The sequence below is a fragment of the Helicoverpa armigera genome, chromosome 26 (assembly GCF_030705265.1).
Source record: "Helicoverpa armigera isolate CAAS_96S chromosome 26, ASM3070526v1, whole genome shotgun sequence".
In the NCBI taxonomy this organism is placed as follows: domain Eukaryota; kingdom Metazoa; phylum Arthropoda; class Insecta; order Lepidoptera; family Noctuidae; genus Helicoverpa; species Helicoverpa armigera.
In genome coordinates, this window is record NC_087145.1 from 7,191,017 (window position 1) to 7,214,434 (window position 23,418).

The window sequence follows — 23,418 nt, forward strand, 5'->3', positions numbered from 1 at the left end:
ATTACAAGGAAAGAAATTAATAAATAAATTAAATAATTCTATGGTAGGTAATGAAATGAAAAGAAAACTTTTAATTACGTGTTTGTTTTATCAAACCCTCAAGGCTCGGAAACTTCTCAACAGATTTTGATAAATTCTTTCACTATTAGAAAGCTAGACTATCCTAGAGTAACATAGGCTATATTTTGTCTGGGTAAGTGAAGTAGTTTGACTCCGAGACTGGGGTGAAACCGCAGAAAACACGTAGAAAAAGTTTCAGTCTAATCCAAGAAAAAAATACATGCTTTATTCACTTGCTTTCCTCTCCTGCACAGAAATCTGAATAACACTTTTCGCCCCAACTATCCTAGGGCTCCCAAAAACAAGGGTGACAGTGATCCATGGGGGATAGCTAACATTATCGTAACGCACCCCTGGGCTCTGCACTGTTGTACGTAAATTGACAATAATCAAACCGGTACTTATGGGATTGGGCACTTCACTCGGAGGTATTTTTGAACTGGTTTAAAATTTGTTTTGGGATGTTCATATTATTTAATGCAAAAATTAATTTTGTTTATTTTGGTCAATAAACTAGTTATTTAAAAACCTTTTATTTGAATCATATTTTGAAGAAAATGGAGGTGAATCTTTTAAAACTAACAGGGATGGACCCTTTCGACCATAAAAGTATCATCTCAATTAGGCTAGCTGTAGTCAAATAATCGACGGTCGTAAACAAAACCAAAAAACGCTATATACCTAGCTAAATATAATATTTCTTCTTTACTTGGAAGTCGGTCAAAAAAGGAATTATCTACTTCGAATGCCTTGAGAAAACTCTTAAGACAAACCTTGTTACGTAACGACACCTACAGCTTACTTGATTAAATTAAAAATCCTGTGCTACTTACATCTTAAATCCCCTATCTTTAATTCACACATCACCCGATCATCAAATAACACACATGAACAAAACCAAATAATCCTCTAAGTCCCCATAATGCCCCATAAGTCCCCATAATACCCCGTAAGTCCCCAATAAGCTGATTTGCTAACCCCGCTATCTAGATTGGCAATATGCTCCACATTGTCACATCGACAAATTGGTTATAGATTGGACTTGTGTAGATATTGATTTCAATTTAGCTGTTTGTCTGTATGTATATGTTGATAGGGTAAGCAGAACTGGTTTATATTCGTTGAGCATTAATAAGTGTATCCTTAAAATTATTATAAATGTTATGATGAGTTTGTTTGTTACCCTAAAATGGCAGAACCAATAGAGATGTTATGTACTCTGGAAGAAGGGCTAGTACTTTACTGTACTTTTCATTCCAAGTGCTCAGAAACATGGAGGTTTGTCACTATTCTAAGGCCTTGGCTTAAAGGAAATGGCTAACCATCTGGCCCAGTCTAACTTTTTTAATCTATGCAGACGTCAAACCGCACATGCGTTATAAAGCTGCGAGCTCTTCGTACAAGATAATTTGCCCAGACATTTCCTAATTATTTTGGTGTTGGCTTCCAGTATATACGGGTGCAGCTAAAAAAGAGTGTTCTTCATAGAACGGCTGTCTATTTGACCGCCCTAACCTAAGTTACATGATACCTTCCCCTTGATAAGACTGGTTGTCAGACTTTTGTCGGACGTATTACATTAATTTAAAGCTTTAATATAAAGCAACCTATATTGCTGACTACATAAAACTACAGCTACAAACAAGAAGAGCATTATGAAAGTGCTACACTATACAGTCCTGTATCTGTTTAATAATTAGTCAGTTTTTACATCGGTCGGCGCGGGCGCAGAAAGCGTGACGCCGCTTCCGTTTGTTGGTGTGCGTTGATTTATTTTATGAAATAATTGTTATTATGTTTGTTTTGAGTTTGTATTAAAGGACCAGGTAGGAAAAAAGAGTATTTTGGTCCTAATGTAAGGAAAATAATAAAAAAGCTAAAGGAAGGGGTGCTATGATAGAATTGACATTGTATGAAAAGTATTTGAAATCTGGATATAATATTCTGGACATGTGTCTATCATCAATAACCTATTTAATATTACTGTACAACTGGACATTTATCTCCACCAAAGTATACTATATTATCTAGGCTTCAACTAAGTTTATTCGGGCTCTAAATCAGTATAAAAATTAATATTAGTACCACATATTAATTACCTTAATAGTTACTTGGTAGTAAGCACCCAGCAACGATCAGGTATTTGGACGGTATCAGACCGACTAAAAACTTTGATTGAATTCACGATTTTCTTAAAAAATAGTTTTTTGCAACCAATTCTGCAGTGTGTTACTCTAATGCATAAATAATACCACTATACCGTGGTGATTCAACGCTGTTAATATTAACGCTATATATTAGTTTTTCTAGGCTTCATATATCACGCATATTACTGCGTCAATCATTCAGTTTCCGTACAAGAAGTTCCTAGGCGTTATAACTCACACGCATCGCGCGGTGAGTTTACGCGTATGCGCGCGCGCACCGTGGCGACCTAGTACAATGCTTCGAATAACACTGTTAGAAATATTTTTTTTTAGATTTGTGGAATACTGTTATTTGTGTTGTTAGGAGGAATGATAAAGGTAGTTGAAAAAGTTTTAGTATTTTTACACCGAATTGTACAAGGAAAATGAGTAGGATATAATATACTTTTGAAAAATGTATCGAAAGAGATCCTATATACAAAATAAATATTACCACACACTAATGATGAAGATGATGATACAAACCCATATAAGATGATTGATATTTTAATCTAAGCGAAGTAAACTCTCTTATTTAAAAAAATGGAAGTATATGGAAATTCTTGCCGGTTCTTCTCCACAATTTAAAACTGTGCACAAAGTTGATCTTTGACACTTCTTAAGAATCTGCAACGTCTTTTTAAATTAAAAACAGATGACTTTTACAACGACAAAAATCTAAATAACAGCAACAATTAACAAAACGAGACTAACCTACATTTCGAACTAGAACATAGTCCCTTAATCTAGAACATTCTTTAAATCCCAGGACAAAATTGTAGGTAGTTCTACATTGTCATTAAGACAAAAATGAATTCCCTACGGGTTAAAAACAAAACATAGGGTTGGATTGCACGAGCGGGATAAATTGAAAAGCGAGTGTTCGGCGCGAGCCGATTGAGTGTCCCCCGGGAATAGGGATGGGCAGCCCGGGATTTATCGATCGATTTGTTCGTTGAAAAATATGGTGATGTGTGAAAGTGCTTGTAAGGTGATCTGATTGATTGAGACGGCTTGGGATGGTTGAATTAAATATTTTCCCTTTTATTTTTGAGACATAATATGTAGTTCAATTTTAGTTTCGATAAAAGTAAATATTTTGCTAACAGTAAAATGCTGCAGTAATGTTTCTTCAATGTAAAATTTGACTGTTATGTCAACTAAGGCACGGAAGTATTTTTTGGTGTGCTTAAACATCGGAAAATCTATTGCTATTCTAAAAGTTTATACATTTTCTGTCAATCTTAAAATATGTCACTTATACTTGTACTGAATGTGGGAAAGAACTATCTTAACATCAGAAGACCCACCGGGATTATTAAAATCCCGCGTCCCACAAAAATTCCCGCACCGCGCAACACTGCTCAGTTTTCAATTTAAATCGGACAATGGTCAGCTCGACTCCCGGCGCTCCATTCACGTTATTGTCATTTATATCGATATGATATCGTCAAATCATCTGAACCTATTCGGTATTGTTGGGACAAACACTGCGGGATTTTAAACATAATTGCGAATTAAATTTAAATAGCAAATATTGGATTTTCGATTGTGTTTTTGCTGTGGAAAGATAATGGTCAATTGCGTTTTGAGAGCATGGTATTTTTGTTTGTTTTGTTGGTTTAGTGATAGCAAACGCAACTGGGCACTTATACGATTTCCTCTCTTATCTTATCATTTGATCATCGTCTCTCAATCATCCGTATTTCTTAAACTAACTCTGTCTACTTTGAAAATCCAACGTGGAAATTGTGTACAAATACAGTTATTTTAAGCTAGTACTGAATTTTAAGTGTTTTCGGTGAACTTGGGTCTTGATCTCATCCCGTTAGCAATAGTTCTATTAACTGGTTACCTACGTATACAGACAAAAATATAAGATTTCGGGTCGTACAAAATATACAACAATGCGTCAAAATAGATATTGTTATAAATACTCGTCTATTAAACAAAATGTTGAATAAAAGGTGTTATAAATAGGAAAAATATGTGTGTAAGTGATACTTATTAACATTTCCAGTACCTATTTTCTTTTGATGGTCAGATAACAAGCCTATATTTAACCAACTTACACCAAAACATAAACACTAGTTAAATAATACACCCATTATATTTTACTAAGCACGAATTAACTGGTACAGTAGACCGCACATCAGTGGTAACTGTCATGCACCTTAACTCCATAGTAATAAGTACGATTTTCCTATAAAACTGTTACCACTGACCTGAAGTTGACTGTACAGTTAACCGTCGGAGCGTCGCTGTTTAACATCGGTTTACCACAAATGATGAGCATTTAACTCGACTGTTAAGTTGTTCAGTTAAAATAATTAGTTTTAACTGGAACTCTTTAAGTTGATGGTTTTAATGATCAGTTAGATACGTTCGGATTAGAAATGTGATTTAGAAGTTGAGGAAAAAATTCTAGACCATTATTGTAACAAAAAATATATTTTAATATCGCGTTATTCGTAAAAATACATAACTTACTATTATAGATTAGCTCTTTCTTATAGTTATCACAGTTATTTTTAAACATAGTCATGAAACTGAATAAAAACAGTATTCCTTTAGATTTAAATCTATGAAACCCAAATCACTTTTACCCTTCACAGATGGAGTTAGAAAGAAATACTTAGGTATTTAGGTATTTTCACAATTTCAGAAAAGAATAAAATGCACTCAATATCAAAAACTGAATTCGTATTACCTTGGTTAACAATACTCAATACTCAATTCTTTAATGCGTACCATAACAAAATGGTATTAGTAACTGACTTCCCAAAAAAGGAGGAGATTCTAAATTCATATATTATGTGTTTTTTTTATCTGAACTAGAATGCATCGTAGGCCTTCAATCGTAGGTATATCTACATAATAAAATTAAGGTAGATAATGGTATTGGTAGAACTTTAAATTCAAAGTCCACCAAAAACCTTTACAAAAAACCTTAATATTCATTATTCGTACTAAATCAAAGTAAAGTTCCGTCATAGTGACTCGAAGTTTTTTGTAACGGAATTATATTCATCAGATGCCTCGCTTGTTATAAATACACCAATTAGATGAGGTATAAAGATATACTGAGTGGTATGCTATTATTAGTATAATGGTTCCGTATGTTATTTTTTTATTGTTTTAGTATAATTGGCTGTTTTTGGTGGTTCAGTATTTGTTTTGAGTTGAATTATAAGATACTATATCTGGCTGCGATTTCAGTGGGTTTTTGAGGTAGTTTTCCGCACCCGAATAAGAAGGGGTATAGGATACCACATATTTTTAGGCATACCACAACCGTATCAGCTTGTTTTAGTGAGAAAGCGTAGCAAAACATCAATAAACTAATTTTCGCATTTATTTATTGGTAAGTAGCAGATATTTCAAGTATAAAAGGAGCAGGAGTTACATAAATATAATCGACCCATTTTATTAAAATCTAGTCTAATCTAACAGATAGGATAATGATTGATCAAATTATAAGCTTTGCCTGAATTCAGTTTTTATCTGTTTGTGTGGAAAAGAGATGATAGGTATTAAAAGCTCCATTATTTCTTAGAAATATTAATTGATTTTAAATATGAAACTTTTCTTAAATGAAGACTTTGCATTAACTAGAGTAAAAAAAATACGATTGCAAAAAATAAATTCCTAAACAGTAAATACTTCCAAAAAACATAACCGTTTCACAAACCACCCAACGGAACCCCACTTCAACTAGTTACAGCAAGTCGAAACAAAAGAAAATGACATAAGCGCATTGTCTAGCCGCTAGGACCTGCGCACACGCCGAAGTTACCGCGCGGAACGGGGGCACGCACACATGGACAGTGGAGTGTATGTGTGTATGTGTGAGTGTGTGAGTGTGAGTGGGGTTAATAAACGTTGTGATTAAAGGATGGCAGAGATTTCTGTGTGGGTATGGGTTTTTGGTGTTTTATTTTGGATGAAATGTGGGGCTTAGGTTTAGTTGGTTTAGGCAAAATAATTGTTTTCTCTCTTCTCAAAAAATGCCTGTTTCATTTAAACGCTAATATAATCTCAAGAACCACTGCAGTGATTTGAAAAGTTCTTGCAGTATTAGATAGTCGATGCGGGTCGCTTCCAACCGGTATCAGTGGAGATCTAAGGGGGACGCCTATGTTCAGCAGTGGACGTCTTATGGCTGAGATGATGATGATACTGATGATGATTAGATAGTCCTTTTATCGAGTGAAGTTAAAAGATACATTTCATTTAGGTGCACGGAGTGCTGTCCTCACAGGACACAGATGAGACCACTGGCGGAAGCTAGTTATGATTAATATTAACTTATCATCCAAGCCTCCATTGTTCTTCCAGCACATACCTGGACAGTATCTTGGAGACGCAGCCGTGCGACACCCTTAGCTGTCGACTGATGTCACACGGCCTGACTCCGGAGTGCGCCAGCTCGACAATCCTCTGCCTCACCACGTCGGGTAAGTAGCTACTTTCAGCACGTACCTGGACAGTATCTTGGAGACGCAGCCGTGCGACACCCTCAGCTGTCGACTGATGTCACACGGCCTGACTCCGGAGTGCGCCAGCTCGACAATCCTCTGCCTCACCACGTCGGGTAAGGGACGGCCGTTCACGAAGACTCCTCCTAGTTGATTTACTCCGCCGTGGCCTGTGGGGATAAAGGAAATATTAGTTTAACTGATACATAAGAAAATTACAATAGGTAAAAGGTTTGAAGATATTTTGAGATCTGTGTGTGCTGAATTCAAATTGATGGGATTTGCGATCATGTTTTAAGGGTTGTGTAAACTTTTTGAGAGAACACCGATGAAATACCTTAGGTAACAATTACAGCTTAGGTATGGAGCCTTGGGTACTTATATATTTTAGGATTAATAGGTATTAATAGGTTTGGAAGCCGTTCCCAACATGATTGGGAAAAAGGCTCGGAGGATGATGAGGTATTCGATCTAACGCATTCTTTATAACTCTTACGCAATGACGTACCGAGCTAAAATTATACAACCCCAAGTCTTTTGCCAGATTTCACACTTTAATATTTCACCCTGAATTCGGTTATCATCTAATAGAAGTTGAACTTAGACACAGTCACCAGATACCTATAACAAAATAACCTATTATCATTGCTCTTCCTATTCTATCTAACCCGATATATTTGCACACAGCCAAAACCTACCATTCTACCATCGAAGAGCAAACAATACCAAACTACAACGAGCCATACCGTCAAATCTCCAACAAAGGAGTTACATTATTGATGAAGTTCCCCCGGCCGTGAACCGGGTATCGACTAGCTAGCCGGGTGTACCCGGGCGAACCCGGGCGTATCCGGGCGTATCCGGGTGTGGACCGATCGATGGTCCCGGCTCAGTGGTCTGATGTAACCGTTTCATGCTTAGTGGAGTTCTCGTGAGCTTGGTTTGTATAGAAGATGAATAAGTAAAGTTTTGGTTATAATAAATGTTAGTTTTTTAAGGATTTTGGTTTTATTTTGTTGTTTTTGGCAATGTGTTTTATCGAAAATGGTCTGTAACCAATGATGTCATTTAGACTGAAAGTCTTTATCATTATCAATTGGATAAACGAGACACGGTCTTTCATTTTAAGTTGTAGAAGGTAAATGAAAATGGCTCTTTCAAAGTATGCCTTTATGTTTCAAGTGGTAAGAGTATATATCGAAGTTCAAACACGTTAGAATCAGCAAACGAGTATATGGACAAAATATTATCTGAATAAAATTATGTATGTGTGCTTTTTGCAATACCTACATAGGTACACTTTTTATTCTTATTTTATGGCTGGGACTATTTGACCATCATCTCACGTGGCAGGTATTTGCAATATGATTGTCTAGAAATATAACCAACACACTATCCAAAACTAAAATACAGGTACAAAAAAAAACTACATACGAACAGTTTTTCCACCGAAAAACACAGAACCTAACATCCCTTCTCATCTTACGTTACACTTTCACGGACCCCCCGACCCGGGTGGGGTGGGCACAAGGCGTGACGATCGATCCGACACGCCCCGCGGTCGATACCCGGGTGTAACCGGCTGTTTTGTTTGATAACGTCGGTATTGTGATAAGGTTGGGGAGTTAGTATTTTTAGGATATTTTTAGGAGGTGTTCGATTTTCGATAATATTGTCTTGTTTTGTATGTAAATCTTGCTAAATCAGGTACATATTCTATCTAACCCAAACAACTTGCAATATCTGCAAGCGACGACTGCGATCTGCAAGCGATCTTCGACTTTCCATGAGACGTATTTTACGAATCCGGATAGATTTGATAAAATAATGGCTATCTAACACTGAAAAAAATATTCAAATCGGTCTAGTAGTTTCTGAGATTCGCACGATCAACAAACAAACTCTTCAGCTTCATAATATTAATCGTAGTGTACTTTTAAATGCTATGTACATTGCACTGCAGATAACTGAACCAGAAAATGAAATAATTCACTGAATACTCTGAATCTTCCTGAGGTTATAAATATGATTTTAAACATTGTATTTCATTATCAAAAACTGAGCTTCAAATTCAGCTACATACAACCTTATACAGTTTTCATGGAAAACATACCTATAGGCTAGCTTTAACCGTATACCATGTTAACACAATTGTTTTTGTAAATCCATAAATAACTTGCAGCCGCGAAACGTTGCCAAAATCGGGTTATTTACTATCATCCGTTAGTAATTCAGTTATTTATTTGTTGTTTGTTTTGTCTACTGGTGGACTTAATCAATAAGTAAATTAAATACCTAACATAAGTTTATTTAAATTCAATCTCATGTGTGTGTAATAAGTAAAATACTTATGTATCTTCTATTTTCGCTAGAATATCGTATTCCTGTAAAAAGCTTTTCGTTAGTGTGTATTCTTTTCATAATTTTCCTGTTACTACTTACCTAGCTGAATCTATATTATGAATGTTACTGCAACTTTCGAATGGAAAAAATCGAAAATCCAAAAAGAAAAATATTGTAAGAAAATTGCAACAGGCTATTATCTAGATTAAGAGCGTGTACGCTCGGCGCGCGATGTCAACTTTAGGTAATTCAACGCAAAAACCGCGCAGACTAGCGTCGCGGCTGTGTGCGTGCCTATCATACTTCACGTATAGTCACACAAACCATTTTGATCCTTTCGAGTGAAATTGGTAGAACAAAAAATATATTATTTAGTAAATAGTTAATAGCGGGAAAATAGTGTAAGTCTATGGATGTCTAAAATATAAAAGCATGAAAATAAGTCGTTAATACTTACACTCTTTTGCAAAAAAATCGGGCACCTATGAAAACCTTGGTTTTGAGGACTTTCTGTATATTACATACAATTTTCAACAGTACTAAATAGTCGACTGATGATTAATGACAATGTTAAGAGTTTCTGTATTTTAACCGATTTCAAAAAAAGAAAGGAGGAGGTTTCAATTAGATTGTTTTGTGATTGTTCTCAATTTGATTGTTCTCGATTTCTCAAAGACGCCTGGACCGATTTGAAAAATTGATTGTTTATATGAATGGTAAAGTCCATCCAGACCGAAAAATTGTGGTCAAATAACAACAATTGCCGGAAAGCCAAATATTGGGAAGAGCTTGGGTTTACCATTGCAAATAAAGTTTTAAGTTATCTATCCTATATGCTTCAAAAGTTATTCGAGATCAAAAGTCAAAATTTGGGTACATCCAAAATGAAAAAAAAAAAAAAATTATAGCTCGATTGGTAACAGACATCTGCAATAAGTGATTTCTAGCCTAAGGAGTCCGCCATATTGGATTTAGACTCGCGACACATTTTTTTTCGAGTTATTCATAGCAAGCCCTTTCATTTGATACCCATATCGTAGGAATGCATTAAAAACATTTTTTTCTCCATCTTCGGTATACCGCCATATTGGATATAGAATCATACATTGTCATTAAAACTGAACATTCAAACAAAATTTCAACTCAATCGATAAAAAAAATATGCTTCAAAATTGAGCTTTAAATAAAATAGTAATGTATCAAGATTTGTTGGTCGCGCTTGAAATGTACTCTATTCTCGGTATCCACGGCAGAGGTTATTCACCCTACGCGATGTGACGGAGCGACACGTCCTCTCTCTGTGAAGCCTTGCGGCGGTCTGGTTTGAGTTGACTCGCGTGCAGCGTTTAATAGTAGTTTTTAAATAATTTATAAAAAAATGAAAACGAGAGATTAAATTATAATATAAAGTTTATGTTTTAAAGAAAGAGTTATATTACTATAGTAAATAATTGTTATATTAAATTAAGTAAGATAGGTAGGTAAAAAAAGCATTTGAAATTCACAAATTTTCACATTGTTAAAATATTTTTTTCTGAAAGATAGAGACCTAAATCAAAAAATGTTTTCAACTAACTATAGGCATGGGGATTTCGTCTATGAGTAAAAAAATAAATATGATTAGATTTGCCACTGTTTTCACATGAATTTAAGCTTCGAAATAGACGCTGAACGGGAATTTTATAAAACATCTGTTACGTTATAGGGGTTTTAAGTATTTAAACTACACAAATTGAAATTTATGTTCAATTAACTATATAGACAGTGAAATTACCTTGCGTTATTAAAAAATAACATAGTTATGGGATAAGTAGTTACTGAGAAACAGTGGTTTGAAAAGTACCATTTTAGGCCAAATGGCGCGCGATTGACGTACACGCTCTTAAGTGACTAAATAAATTGTAATGTCAGCTATGTAATGTGCATAATCACAAAACTGCCTTTGATTTTCTTCAGTAAAAATATTCTTGTTCTATACTCTGAGTTTGTGTTATAAATAAAACACAAATAAGGCTCTATTTTAGGTAGTAATTAAGCGTAATAGCGAGCAAGATGGCCGCCCGGAAACTGGGGACGAGACTGTACCGACAGATTGTGAAGATTATAATTTTTTACAGCAGTGTATTTTTGGAAGCTGACATTTCATTAAGCTGCGACTAAGGTGTTTGTGACTACAGACAGAACGTTCTAAAACTAAGACATTAAAGTGTTTGAAACCTATATCCGTTTTCTATTGTTCTGGGTTACATTCTCCCTTCACATCCAATCTAAGTCCGGAGCATTCCAGAAAAAGAACAAATCAGAAACATGATACTTGGTTCAAAATCATTTGTTTTACATCTTTTGAGTACGTAAGTTCTAGTATTTTAGGATAACTCAGAAGAATGTTTAATAAAAAGTTTGAAAGGCGGAGCTAATAATACTCATAATAGACGAAAAAATCAGTAAGTTTATGCGAACCCTACTTTGCTCTGACTACAAACTATACGCTTATTCTCACCAGGTGTCCAGCTGTCCCCTTCCTACAAAGATCTTACAGTCCCCAGAAATTATGGAATTGGGTCAACGAGGAACATTTTAAGAGGAGTTCTCTGCAGAAGTAAATTTATTTTAAGTAGGTTTTATTTTAACGCAACTTTCGTCTAACGCTATTTTACATGTAATCTGGGTTTTGCGTGTGGTTCCACCCATGTTCCGTGGAAACTAATTCACGAATCCAGAGAAAAAGTAGCCAATAGCTGTCTTCAATAAATGGGCAATCTAACAATGTAAGATTTTTCAAATCGGTCTGCTGTGAACCCTCCTGCTGTGGGTTAGCAGCGTCTGTCAGAATCTTACTGACTTAACCCATCATGAATCCCGCAGCTCTTAAGATTATCTTGTTCAAGAAAACAAACTACCTATCTATGTATATTATCACATTAGAACCTACGTATTACATGTATGATAAGCTCGTCTTATACCAACTTCAATACCTATTGCTAAACGCACCAACACAAAAGCACTCGCTCAAAAATTAAATCCCATAAACTCTGACTTCCCATACTCACAGCTACCCATAACAGTCCATAAACATGCACCCATAACATAAAACTGGACAGCGCATCCAATTTAGATGTGGGGGGAACATTTCCGTTCCCACTTCCGTTCGAGGGACAATCTGATTTTCAAATAACTTTACTTGTAGGTACTGATTTATTTTGCGGTTTGATTCTACTTGTGCTTGTAATATAGGAGAATTCAGAAATCATGGTGCTTAGTGGGTAAAGCACCAACCTCTCATATGCGTGTGAGGGTTCGATAACAGCCTAGATCAGGCAAGTACCAATGCAACTTTTTTAAGTTACTTTCCAAGTATACCTTGGACATCAATGACTGAATAAAGGTGAAGGAAAACATCTCGAGGAAACATGAACTATAAAGTCTGAAATCACCGACCTGCATTGAGCAAGCTAGGTATGTAATTAATGTTCAATCCTACTCCGTGTGAGAGGAGGCCGCAGCCCAGCAGCGGGATAGTAAACAAGCTTGTGATAATGAGAGTATAGGCTTTGTGAGAGATTTTTAATCTTTGGATAGGGCCAGTCAGCGTCAATTAAATAAGAGTTAGGTTTGTTAAGAATTATTGAACAATTTCAAGATCTGTCCATCATTGCCCCGACAGGATAAGTAACATTTATGAGTGAACACAACACATGTACATATATTATTTGTGCACTAGCCTTATTCATTAAAAAATACATCGAGTTTCCTTCATCAAAAAATCGCCTACCCTCCTACATAAAAAAGGTAAAGTTCCCCTCTTCAAAAGGGCAAAGCACACAGAATTCCAATACACTATTATTACCGATAACTACACATACAAGTGCAAGGACGGCGCCGCGTTATGCGCGAGCGCACTCCCTCCGTAGAGCGTTCACGTCAACGCATAGTGCCCTTTGTGGTATTACAGTAAAGGTATGCAGTACTTTTGATTAACAGGGGAGTAGCAAGCATACGGATCGATAAAAGTTAAGAAGTCAGCAAATAGGTACTTATAGTTTTCGTTTTGATAAAAAAATTTGAGCCCCAGCGTAGTTGCTCAGCCCATAGTTTGATCAGGCTTGAGGTAACTAAGTATAGAGATGATTGGAAGTGCCCATATTAAATACTACTTCAGGGTACCCGGTCGGTAGCAGACTGACTAAAAAGATGATTGCATTCACGATTGCCCTACAATAAACTGTCAACTGTAAGTACTGGTTAGAAAAGAATGGATCAACAACCGAGACAACAGACTTGGCATATTCATTTTCCTTACAATTTTAGTACCAATCAATAGCCATTGATAGTAGTTATATTATGAAATGCTACCAATGGATCTATGTATGGTAAAGCTTTGGGACATATTGTTACTCTGCATAATTCTGTATATAAACTATAAATAGTGACACGCGTAGTCATACACATACTTACAGTTCTTTATACATCAAACACAAATCTAAATAGTGTTAAACTGATGAGCCCTACAATTATGTTTCTGACCCTCAGGGTAGCATACAGGTGCAAGGACGATGGTCATGGTCGAACTCACCCCCTCTATAACCTGTCACTTTTTATACAGCATTAATTGTAATTAGTAAACCTTTTTTCAACTGTGTGCAGGCATTTTATGAACTTTTCTAAAGATATTTGCATTGAAATCAGGTGTTCGTGGAATATTTTTGCAGTTTTAACTGTTTGTGTTCGTTACTGTATTTTCTTGTTGTTTTTAGAATGTTCGATAGAGTAACTTTGGTTCTGGAATGTATCTTATAAGTAGCGTAGTAAGTAACTAGAGAAACTTAATACTGAAAATTAGTATGAATTCAACACCTATTTCATGGGTCAACTATACTCCATTAATGATTAGTAAGTTACTAAATATACAGAATTTTATATTTATTAAATAACTACGTTTAAAAATACATCATCTGCATGGGCTTTGGAACCCTTATTTAATGCAGTAGATCATTTGCTTAGTTATTACGTTTGTGTAAAAATTCCTATCTTAACCTTTAGTTAACCAAATGGATTAATTTTAACCAAGAGCTACTTCTTACTTCTACCTCTCCTTTTAAATCACGTTACTAACAACCCAATTAATCCAATCCACGTTTTTTGGACACCTAAACAAAAACCTATTTAAAACGTCAGAGATACGATCATTCTGTCATAATTCCCAGCATTATCCTTATACCGCCATAATATCTTATGGGATCCTATAAAACTAAATATGTATGGTTTGCGAACCGTGACGCAGTGGGTATCATCCTTTGTTTCATGGGAATTCTATGGGAATGCGCCTTTTTATGTTAAAAACTCCCATCTGCTGAAATTATTTGATGGTTATGGGTTTTTTTTGAGAGTTGAGGAAAATATGGTGATGTTTTTTTTTGGGTGTATGGGAATTTGGTTGTGGATAGTCAAAATTGTTGATAGGTAGGTACATATACCTACCTATTTAAACTTCTTGTAGTAGGTCTTGTAAGTATATAAATATATTTAAGGTTTAAACATAGGTTATTAGCATAAATATGAGTTCTGCAACTGTTATATTATGTCAATATCAACTAAAATCCTAAATATTGAACATGTTTGTACGCAGGGCTTTTTTGTATCTATTTTGGTATCAAAATAACCACGTTTCAAAAGCATGTTGGTATGAAGAGTCCTCCTAAGTCCAAAATTATAATTTTGAGTCACTAAAATCATGTTAGTAAAAGTACTTTATTTTCACCTTATGAATTTTTCCAGTTTAAAACCTTATTTTCTTCAACACAACATTCCCAAACAAAATTCAAATAATAAAGTTCCCTAGATAATAAGCGACAGAAGTGCGGTCAGACCGGAAGTGAGATTACCATGCGACGACCGGATGCGAGGCCGACGCCATTGTGTCCGCCATCTTGAATTAAACGTAAAAAGCTTTTGATATTTTGTAATGTTTTTGTGTTGGTAAATCAACGTGTTTTTTTTAGAGGAAGGCAATGTTGGGGTGTAATTGTAATGGATCCTGAAATGGTGTAACTAATTGATAATTTTACTATGTATCTATATTCGGTAGTAGATTAACTTAATTAGTAGAACTATGCTTTGGAAAGATAATGACTATCCGAAAATGGATACAGCATTTTACAGTCATTTCGTATCTTTGAAAACCTAACATATTTTATGTAAGCATTAGAAAGGTAAAAATGTACCTATTTGTGTATTAAGACTTGATTTAAATGAGCCTTTGTCACAATATTGATTTTAAAGTACAGTAATAATTTTCCTCGAATTTCTTACTTACTTCGTGATTTCGCTGCAGCTAGTCAAAAATGGTAAGATAAGGCAATACCGGGTAAGGGATAGTCCTTAAGAATTTTTGCCAATAACAGAAGAATATGACAGGTACCTATAATTACGAGATTATTTTGGAGATCAAAGGGGGAGGCCTAAGTATGTTCAGCAGTGGACGACTTATGGCTGAGAGATGATGATGATTATTCCGAGATGGAGGTTTTAAGTATCGCAACTAATGTAGCAATCTGATCTATTGAAACACTAGATAATCATACTATTAACCAATCTCCTTCGTTACATTGTAAAAAACATACCAAAGCTGTTAACTTGAGCAACTGAAAAGGTGAATTTAGATAAAATTCTAGTTAGCTCCAACCTTGTGATGTTACAAAACTTGTACATTGTTGCATCGGCTTAGATCTTTGATTAGGTAGAAACTTCATTTATTTTCAGGCGTCTTTCATATAGATAAGTACCATTAATTTAATGTTTACGAGTTACGGTACTATTACGGTTTCCCTCATATCCCTTATAAAAATTGCAGAACCTCAGTAGCTTTTCTTGATAAATGGGCTATCTCATACTGAAAGAATGTTTTAAATCGGTCTAGTAGTTTCTGATATTAGTGCATTGAAACGAAAAACTTTTCAGCTTTATTATATTAGTATTCATAGATTTACGTCCTTTGTCTACGTAATTATGACCAGAAACTACTGAAGCTGTATAAAATTTTGCTAATAGGTACCTATGTAAAAATCGTTAGAACGTAGATACCTATAGGTACATAGGTAAAAGGAACGGGAATTTTTTGCATTTGTGATCATAAACTGCAGTTAAAAAATCTATGCAAACCAAAAGCCCACTCCAAGTAACGATGCAACACTATAATTTGCAATAAATATTAACAGTTTTACATAACCGGCAATAAAAAAATTATATGTTAATAACACATTCTAGGGCGACGCAACCCAACAAGTTGGTTACAGCAACCAACCAAACAGCCTTTCTAAAATCTCGACAATTACCAAGCACAACCAGTTTCAAAACGCAAAAGATCTACACGATATGTGCGTGAGCGCATCGCCGTCAACCAATCAGAAGCGCGCGATCTATGTGTGCGTTTACAATCGCGTACGCGTGTAGAATAGGCGTGTGTCATGTTTTAGATGTGTGCGTGAGTCTCATGTTACATGCAAAGTTTGTTCTACAGATCTGTTGTGTGAATTTAGACTTTATGTCTTATAGTTAAGGTTGTGATGTCAGTTTTTAATGTGTTTTCAATATGTTGGTAAAGCAATGTCGTTCACTCTACATAAGTATGACTCCGTGATCTATGGACAGTTGAGTCATTTGCAGGAAGTTTGAAATTTGGTTGTTTTTTTGTACGTGTGCCCTAATTTTATTGTTTGTATGTGACATCGTAATGGCCGGTGTGCTTTATGATTTGAATGTTTCCTGTATTTTAGTGTACGATGACGATTTTTTAAGTATTACTCGTTTTATTGTTCTTTTGGCTTAGACAGTCATTATTTTGGTGTCATATGTATAAAACTTGGTTAATTTTTGGTAGATTTTTTGTTTTGTTCTTCCTAGTTAGGTGGTGCAATTCCTTTGTTAGGTAGGTACTTATTTTTGGTAAGCTCATATCTATTTTTGATTTGAGGTTTTTACTGAGATGCTATTGAAATTTTTGCTTACCTAACTAAGACATAACTATAGACCTTTTCCCGGGTCTGAGCTACCTCCCTTCTAATTTTCAGCTTAATCGCTCCAGCCGTTTACGCGTGATGGCGTGGCCAAGGGATATAGGGATTCATTTTTATATACCTACCTCTATGGGAAGATGAGAAACTCTAAAGAGTGTAGCTATTATGTGAGGAAAAAATATTGCCGTATTCCCTTAATATAAGCATCAAAATCATTGTCAGCACACAGCTCCTATTCAATTTTTGGTTGATGGCAAAGATTCGTCGATGCCGATGTCAATGATTCTGCCAATATCAGATGTGAGATAAGAAAGCAAGTATCGTATAATATATCCATGACAAATAAGAAAGAAAATTGTAAAAATCTTTAAAACGAGGAAGAAGTAGATAGCTTCATTACCAACATTTCTTGCAATACAAAACAGATAAAAATCTTCGTTTAAGTATTTACTTAACCTTTTTTGGGAAAGTCTAAACCAGCATTCGCTTTCGCTTCTAATTAAACTGTTTGTTATTAAGTAAATCTTATCTTTGTTGTACTTTATAACTTTCACACTAACGTACAATGTTAGAAGATATGTAACACTTTGTAACTTCACGGTTTGTGAATGTATTATGGTATGTATATGGTACCCTTAGATTTATGTGAAAGACGTTAATGTAACTTGGGACTGCTATCATCATCATCATCATCCTCTTGCTTTATCCATGTAATTTTAGAAATAACATCCATTTCAGATATAATGTCTTTGACACTATCCAGTCTTAATTTTTTTGGTTATCTAGGTCCTGTTTAGTTATTCACTTTCATGCTCAAATCATCCTTCACAGTAGGTATGTACGATACCTACTTAGTTTTCCCAAAAGTGTTTGGTCTTTAATGTGTTTGTTCTATCTGTGTGTAGTAGGTCCCTTTCCCATTTTTGTGTGTCCAAAGTTATGTGTTATCGTTTGATAGGTATCTATAAGGCAACCTACAGTTCCTACTCACGGAAAATCACCTCAAATAATGAAAAGAAAATGAAATACGCTAGAGTTCACTCAATGCATATTCACAGGAACAGTGAGATCCTGTCTCATACATGTAAAGCTCATAGTCCTACTAAGCCTAATCTTTTACCAGAGATGTATAGGAGTGGTATCCTACTGGACTCGCAATATAAGAAAACATTCCATAACCATTTTCCTTATTATTCAATGCTTGTTGCAGAATTGGGTCTAGACAGTTCAAAACTCTTATTAATCATTATAAAACTATAACATTAAGCAATATTGTGGTTAACTATCATCACATCAATTTTATGAATCAGTGCAGTAGCAGAGATTTGGAATATTGCAAGACATTGCGAGATGGGTAATAAAACCATTTGATGAGTAATGATTTTATGAGAATAAGTAAGTAGGTTGCAATCATTTTGGCAATTCAAAGAATAAATGGAGTTTTCAGGATTTTTTAACGAGAAAAGTGCGTAAGTGTATATTTAATCAACTAGGTCTGATATTAATACAGAAAAGCAATGTATTTACATAAAACCATACGCCAATCTAATAAAAGGCTCGACGTCCAATTTGCTAGACGCGGTCAACACATGTAGCGAACGCGCCCGTACGCCTCACAATTAACGTAAACCGAACGCACCCACTCACACAGACACAACGCCCCACCCACAACCGCACCGACCAATCACAGCACACCATTCTCCAAAACGACCAATCAGATGCCTTCCCTCGCCCTCCAACGCGTTTGTACAACTCTCATTGGCGGGTTTTGTAACGATCTTTTTCGGAGGGAAAATTTTCGGGTGTTTTATGAAATCTCAGGGTTTTGCAGATGGTTGTTAGGTATTTTATGACGGGATTGAGTTTTTATGCGTTGTATTTATGATAATAATGTTATGGATGGAACCAGCGCTTTTGCATAATGACTAGATAACGTCGTTTGAGGGATGAGGGCGGTTCGTTTGTTTTAGGGATGCTTTTTTTGAAAATGGAATGTGATTCGGTTTAAAGGGGATTTTAGGGTGGTTATATGAACATCGTACGTACGTGCCTACCTACCTATGGTGTATTTGGATCAGTTGCTTAATATACCTTATAATAATAAGAGAAACAGACTGCAATTTTATAAGGACAACAGAGGACAACGTTATCTGACTTGTCTGAGGTAGAAATGGAAACTGCACCAGATTTTCGTATTTAAAAATATTACAGACGTTAAGCCGTTTTAAAAATATTAGAGTATTTTTGTCTAAAACCTTGAGGATAACAAATATCTCATTTAGGTATAGGTCAAAGAGTTTTTTGTACAAAAGCAAAATTTAAAGACAAAATTTTTATTTTTTGAATGTCCTCAAAATAAGGAATATTTTTACCTATGTAGGATTTCTATTTCAAGAATTAATAACAAGAATTAAGAAATCGCCAAAAACATCTCATTGAATTTCATCCACAACGTTTCTTACAAGTATTCCTCTTCTCATGGTTATATTAAATCATTCGGAATACTCACAGATTTTTATTCTATAGTTAATTTACCTATAGATAACATAAATATTCTCCTAATAACTATGAAACATTTCCATAAAAATTAACACTTACATGTGTAATATTCCATCATATTCTGGTTGTATCTGTAAGCGGCGGACAGATCGACTCCGCCGCCGGCCCTTAGCCCAAACAGGGCCGCAAAAGTGGCCTTACTCTGCCCCTCCAGTTTGAACACTTACGGCACAACACTAATCTTAATTTATTTACAAAAAAACAACACTTTTTAGTCCAAAATCACACTTAAAACGAAATATATGCGGCCGCCATCTTGAAAGTTTTGAATTCGCAATTAGAATTTTCTCTCACGTCACTCGTTTGGTCTGTACCGATTTTTCATCACGAGTTTTTTAGTGTCTTTTTTATTTTTTTATATCACTTTTTCACTCATTATTTTTATTTCAATAGTGTTTATTTTAAGATGAAGTTAGAATTTTGGACTGAAATAAATTATTTTATTTAAATTGTTCTTGATTGCGCTTGTAATTAGACCATCGCATGGACCAACTAAAATCAACTAACTAAAACAGAGATCGTAACGTCTGATTGCTCTTCGCAGAATTAGAAAAATAATAAGAAAAAAGCTAACAAAAAAAAAACCGGATGGTAGAAAAAATATACCTATTTGTCGAAACTAGGTAAGTACTTGCTTAATTTCAATGCCCTAATGGTTTTCAAAAAACGATAAAAAATAACACCGTGAAAGCGGTATGGAATCGGCCGCTGTGATTGGTCAGTATTAACGATTCGTTTGGAGTAATTTTGCCGGTTTTTCGACGATTTGTACGATTTTCCGGTGTTTGATCACCACTTTTCCGGTTCAATTGAGGCAGGTGGGCAACTATGACAATGTTTTTCTCACGAGAAGCAAAGATTTTTGATAAGTAAATGATTGTTAAGAGGAAGTAGCAATTAACGCGTATAGTCCGATTATTAGCCGTGTGCTCGGCGAAAGGCGATAATTTGGAAGTCTTTTTTGAAGATAATTTCTTGGTATAAGTTTATTTTTCTTTTGTTTCATTATTAGGGCTGTTGTTTTTTAGAGAGGCTCTATTTAGGGTACGGCTGCTTTCTAAAAGTGTTCCATTTTGATTTTCACTCAATTTTTTGTTGTTTTTGCAAAATTTCCATTTGGATCACTTTTATTTGTGTTTACCTATATTGCACCATTTGAAGACTCACTATCACTGAATAACACTCCAAAAAATTTAAACTTTTAGCGACACAATCCAAAATTATTATAATTTACAAAAAAAAACCCGAAATCGTTAACATCTCGATTAAAACACGTCTCAATCGATTGCCGGACTATCGAGCACAGATAACTTAGTTCGATTTTGAGGTATATTTTACGGTTGACGGACATAATTGATCGATTGTGACAAGAGATCAGTTTTCTTGTTATGTTAGTCCGTGGGACTGTTTTGGTTTTGTCTTTTTTTAAATTTGATATTGTATGACGATATTGATCAAGTCCAAAGTCTATATTAAGGCTTATTATGTCATTCTTCATAACTTATAATTGCTTGGACTTATTGGTGGAGATGTTTCTGCATTCAGTCCCTATAACTCTTTGTCATTTTAGCGTTTTGGTCGTACCATATCAAATAGAAAAACAGATTATTGCCCAAAATAATAAACGTAGGTATGTATGTACCTTTGTGTACTTACGCAAATTGCGATCAACAAATGAATGGCGATTTTGAAAGGCTCGGGCATGGCGTAGTAATAAAGTTGAATTGACCAAGGGTGTTATTCTGTGTCCTGACCTGTCACAGCGGTTCTGTAATTATCTTCTTTACCACTGCTGTTCAATTCTTTTTGATTCGCCTTAATCGGACCGAAGCCGCTTCATTTAAAAAACCTAGGACTAAACCTATTGTTTTGCTAAGAGCCTATCAATCCTGTTTATATTTATCTTCTTTGTATCTTCCAGCTAAGTCAAAGCTCTTTTATTTTCGTGCCATATTGCAGTACAGGGTCACACTTTTAACCTTACTGATATCTGTCTTATTTTTCGCAAATCAAACACACAGATGTGCGTCATAGAGGAATTTAGTACCTACACCAATTCTTCTTCCCAGCAAAAACACCTGGGAATTAGAGAAGAGCTAGCGTTTTGGAGACTATCCTGGTACCTATAGGTAATCTTTGATTTTTATCCTAGATTGATTATTCTTTTATTTATTATTATTTCAGGCAAGGATCTGTACAGGTTTTGAAGATATTTTCTTATTGTTCTTCTAACATTTTGATCATGAAACACACAACTTAGCGTGTAAGTCGTATAACATTCACACGGGGCGTGTTCGGTAATGCGATACCGTAGCTACGGTGATACGGTGTCGGTATTACATGCCGTATTGTTTTACATAACTCGTTTGTTATGTATTTGTGTAGTTCTGTGTGTTTAGTTTGAAATTGTTGTATTTTTGATGTATTGTTCGGATTTTTATTTTGTTCTGGCAGTCATCTTAAAGCACCGTATACATAGTTCTTATTTTATTTTATTTGCCTGTGGTAGTCAAAATATTTTTTTGACACACTGGTGTATTTCTTTTTCAGTCGTTAATTTTGCAAAAAAAAGAAGAAAACTTGCACTTATTTCTAACCACGAAAATTACAAGCACAATCACAAACCAAAAAATTCCGTTAGATATCCAACCTCAAAATCATCACTTCACATTCCAAATTCAAACGAAAAAACCCGCGAACACAATGGCAAACCACTTCGTTCTATCATTGCAAAATTCAAATTTTCAAAAATGGAACTGCGATGACGTTTCAAATTCGCGCGTCACGGGTCGCGGGATAGCGTCACAACGGACCGCGCGGCTGTCGCGAGCACACTGCCGCGCCACGTGGAGGGATCATCCGAAATACGGCGCGAGAGGGTGAGATTTGGGCAGCCATCTTTGTTTGAATTTTTGGCGAAATTAAGTTATTATTTTTGGATATATTTTGGTAATTTTTTGGCGTTTTAATTCGGGGTAGATAGAGATGAAAAAAATCTGTAAAAGTCCAATAGACTATACCTACTAATACCTATACGGTAGGCGCTACACAATTTTGTATGGCCAAGAGCTGGTATAGAATAGGTATCTAAATTCTTACTAAAAATGCCTCTATCATAATTGACATCATCATTTTCTCAACTGTGTTGAGATCAACTTCCAGTCTGCCAGATGCAACTGAATAGGTAGATAGGTCTTTTACAAGGAGCGACTGCTTATCTGACCTCTTCAACGCAGTTACCTGGGTAACATGGTACTCCTTAGGAAGACTAACTCGTACTCATTTCCTATGTAATCTACTCTTTCAAAATAGATCAAATAAAAATAAATCTTTGTAGCTCTGAGTATTGAAATAAACTAATTAGACTTGCAATTTGCAAATATCTAACAAAGAGATAAATCTAGACGAGTAGGTAAATGATCTATCTCTTGTTAATCCGTGTCTTAACCAGAAAATTACAATTGAAGAACATAGGTATAATTCGGTCATTGGTTTTGACTATTTTAGTGTATCGACTTTAGTAATTAAGAAAATCCTAGGTAGGTATATGTTTAGACCGTTTAAAATGGTCCTTTTTTATGTTTGGGACGTTGAGAATTAGGTAATTGTTACTGTTGTTACTTACAGTACCTATATATAAATATTATCTATCCTCACAGTTTTTTTTGTACGAAAACTCTGAACCCTAACTCTGACTTTGGATACGGAACCCAGATGGAACCCCTCTGTTCTACATAAAAAAGTATGTTCTTGAGGTTTAATTCGTAACTAATTACTATC

The 23,418-nt window shown here is 35.2% G+C and overlaps 1 protein-coding gene across 5 annotated transcripts in view; it reads right to left on the minus strand.

Moving 5' to 3' along the window:
- The window catches only part of LOC110372673 (paired box protein Pax-5), a 99,983-nt gene that overhangs the window by 33,897 nt on the left and 42,668 nt on the right, over positions 1 to 23,418 (minus strand). For 4 of the 5 annotated variants that reach the window (XM_064041818.1, XM_064041819.1, XM_064041820.1 and 1 more), the window contains exon 4: positions 6,729 to 6,894. In XM_064041818.1, coding sequence (XP_063897888.1) covers positions 6,729 to 6,894 — 166 coding nt within the window. Of the gene's footprint in view, positions 1 to 6,728; positions 6,895 to 19,677; positions 19,938 to 23,418 lie in introns of those variants that run through there. The other variant, XM_064041821.1, reaches the window with a different exon arrangement.